The 3,474-nt window shown below is 40.6% G+C and overlaps 1 protein-coding gene across 1 annotated transcript in view; it reads left to right on the forward strand.

Annotated features, from left to right (window-relative positions):
- Klhl24 (kelch like family member 24) overlaps positions 1-3,474 on the forward strand; it is a 29,630-nt gene that overhangs the window by 7,430 nt on the left and 18,726 nt on the right. Inside the window, exon 3 of the mRNA XM_021209550.2 lies at positions 2,128-3,108. Coding sequence (XP_021065209.1) covers positions 2,189-3,108 — 920 coding nt within the window. The 5' untranslated portion in view covers positions 2,128-2,188. The remainder of the gene's footprint in view (positions 1-2,127; positions 3,109-3,474) is intronic.

A 3,474-nucleotide genomic window follows, 5' to 3' on the forward strand; every position in this document is an offset into this window, starting at 1 on the left:
TGTGCTACTGCATATTGTCATGTATTATCATTTTGTAATTTTTGCTCTGTTCAACTCTTCTAAAGATTGGGTGTATTAGCCAGATAAGTCTATACAAAAAAAAAAAAAAAAAGCAGATTGCAGTATTAATTCACCTAAGGATAGAACATAGGAAGAGGTGTTTATTTATTACTTGTATTTTTGTGCTGGTTTGATTTTTGGGGGTGGGTTTTGTTGTTGTTGTTTGTTTGTTTTTCAACTTGACACAAGCGAGAGTTATTTGAGGAAAAGGAACTTCAATTGAGAAAATGCCTCCATTGGGTTGCTTGTAGTCATCTGTAAGACATTTTTTGATGATTGACATAGGTGGGCCCAGACCACCTGGGGTCAGCACCATTCCTGCACAAGTGGTCCTGCGCTACATAAGAAAGCAGCTGGCACCGGGCAGTGGTGGCGCACGCCTTTAATCCCAGCACTCGGGAGGCAGAGGCAGGAGGATTTCTGAGTTCCAGGCCAGCCTGGTCTACAGAGTGAGTTCCAGGACAGCCAGGGCTACACAGAGAAACCCTGTCTCGAAAAACAAACAAACAAACAAACAAACAAAAGCAGCTGGTGTGATGTGGATACAAGCCAGGAAACAGTTCTTCATGCCCTCTGCTTCAGTTTCTGCCTCAAGTTCCTGCCCCCGACTTCCCCAGGGATAGAGTGTAACCCTGAGAGTATCAAGTGGAAAGAAACCTTTTCCTCCTCAACTTGTTCCTCAGCTTGCTTTTGTCTGTGGTGTTTATCATACTTGGTAACCCTAACTAGTACAGTTTTTCTCCAGACTTCCATTATAAATAGGTAGTACTGCGTTACAATGTTAAATGTGCATGTTACTTAGGCCCTGCTCTTCATTGTCACATTTACTTATTATGTTGAAAGGCATATGTATGCCACAGAATGTATCTGCATGTCAGAAAATAAGTTGCAGGAGCCAGTTTTCTCCTGCTGCTTGGGTTCTGGTCATCTAACTCAGGTTGTCAGGCATGTGGACAAGGATGGTCTCCCACTGAGCCAGTGTAACAGCACCTATCTATGACTAAGAAACTTGTCCCAATCCCTCAAAGAGACTGCCAGTGAGTAACCAAAGGACTTTATCATTCTACTAAAGACAGCTCTTTTTTGTTCTTTTAAGACCAGGTCTCACTTATGTAGCCTTGGCTGACCTGATGGTCTCTTACGTAGACCAAGATAGTCTTGAACTCACTATATAGCCAAGCATGACCTTGAACACTGACTTCCTTACCTCCACCTCCAAGTGATGAGATTACAAATGTGTACCATGACCCTAGTTTATGTAATACAAAACCCAAGACTTCATGCATACTAGGCAAACACTTTACCAACTCAAGCCCATATACTTTTTAATAGCTGTAATAAACTACTCTATCTTAAAGGTATCCTGAGGTTTAGTTGAGGGCTTTAGCTTGTTCTAAGTATTTTCTGTTACTACAACACTGAAAATCTATATAAATAAATTGTTCCATAAGTTCATGATTATTTCTTTGAGAAAATGGTAGAAAATAAGGCTGGTCATACAGTTTACATATTTTTAAAGTACAGTGATAGGTAAATTCTAGCACTGTTATATTAAGGTAATAATTGTTTATATTAAGATTCTAGCTGTAAGCCATGCCTGTGAGGTGTGCCTGCAAATCATAGGTTCCAGGAGGCTGAGGCAGGAGGAGTTCCAGACCATCCTGGGCTATGTATAGGGAAGACCTTGTTTCAAACAAACCAAAACAGTAGTTAAAGATTGTTGGTCCAGTTCTGCATGCTTTTTTCTCTTTGCTATGTAGAACAGGGTAGAAACTGGGCATCAGGAAGAGAATGTATAACCCTTTGTGCTCGGACCACTCAAAAGTTGAAGGTCATGCTTAGCTATGTCTTATCTACCTAGAGAACTCCAGCAGGCCAGCCAAGAATACATATGGATACACTAGGATATTGCAAAGTAACTGTCATGTTCTAATCATGCAAAGGCAAATTTTTATCAGCTTTTATTAAAATGAGCTAGCTAGTGTGTATTGTAGAATATACTAATCATGTGACTTGTCTTTACAAAAAAATGAAATTGTCTAAATATTTTCATTTTTATTTTTTTAGTTACATAAAGAAGATCCCTAGGAGCCATTTCTCAGCAATTATATAGTCAACTGATGTAACAATGGTACTAATATTGGGACGCAGATTAAACAGAGAGGATCTTGGGTTGCGTGATTCCCCAGCAACTAAGCGTAAAGTTTTTGAAATGGACCCCAAATCTCTGACAGGTCATGAGTATTTTGACTTCTCTTCAGGATCATCCCATGCTGAAAACATCCTCCAGATATTTAATGAGTTCCGTGACAGCCGCTTATTCACAGATGTTATTATCTGTGTGGAAGGAAAAGAGTTCCCGTGCCATCGAGCTGTCCTCTCAGCCTGCAGCAGCTACTTCAGAGCCATGTTCTGTAATGACCACAGGGAGAGCCGAGAAATGCTGGTTGAGATCAACGGCATTTTAGCCGAAGCTATGGAATGCTTCTTGCAGTATGTGTATACTGGGAAGGTGAAGATCACCACAGAGAACGTCCAGTATCTCTTCGAAACCTCCAGCCTCTTTCAGATTAGTGTTCTCCGTGATGCTTGTGCCAAGTTCTTAGAGGAGCAGCTTGATCCTTGCAATTGTCTAGGAATCCAGCGCTTTGCCGACACCCACTCACTGAAAACACTCTTCACGAAATGCAAGACCTTTGCATTACAGACTTTTGAGGATGTGTCCCAGCATGAAGAATTTCTCGAGCTTGACAAAGATGAACTTATTGATTATATCTGCAGTGATGAACTTGTTATTGGTAAAGAGGAGATGGTTTTTGAGGCCGTCATGCGCTGGGTCTACCGGGCGGTTGATCTGCGAAGACCACTGTTACATGAGCTCCTGACACATGTCAGGCTTCCTCTCTTGCATCCCAACTACTTTGTTCAGACAGTTGAGGTGGACCAGTTGATCCAGAATTCCCCTGAGTGTTATCAGTTGCTGCACGAAGCAAGACGGTACCACATACTTGGCAATGAAATGATGTCCCCAAGAACTAGGCCACGCAGGTGAGAAAGTGCTTTACAAGTATGGCTAGTAACAGTTGTTGTTTTAACTATGTATTTTAAACTCGTGAACTCAGTCTCAGTGTACTCATTTATAGCTTATATGAGACATACACAATTGAAGGTTTATTTGTGGTTTAGGGATGTAGCTTAGTTCGTAGAGGACCTGCCTACATAAACTGGATGTGGAAGCACATAATTGTAATCTTAGCACAGAGACTGGTGGATGAGAGTTAAAGGTTATCTTCAGATACTATGTAAATCTTACTAAATTTCAGTCTCAACTTTCAATGACTTTTTTAGTGTTTTGTTTTCATTTCTTTCTTTTTTTATTGGTTATTTATTTATTTACATTTCAGATGTTATCCC

The sequence above is a fragment of the Mus pahari genome, chromosome 12 (genome assembly GCF_900095145.1).
Source record: "Mus pahari chromosome 12, PAHARI_EIJ_v1.1, whole genome shotgun sequence".
In the NCBI taxonomy this organism is placed as follows: Eukaryota; Metazoa; Chordata; class Mammalia; order Rodentia; family Muridae; genus Mus; species Mus pahari.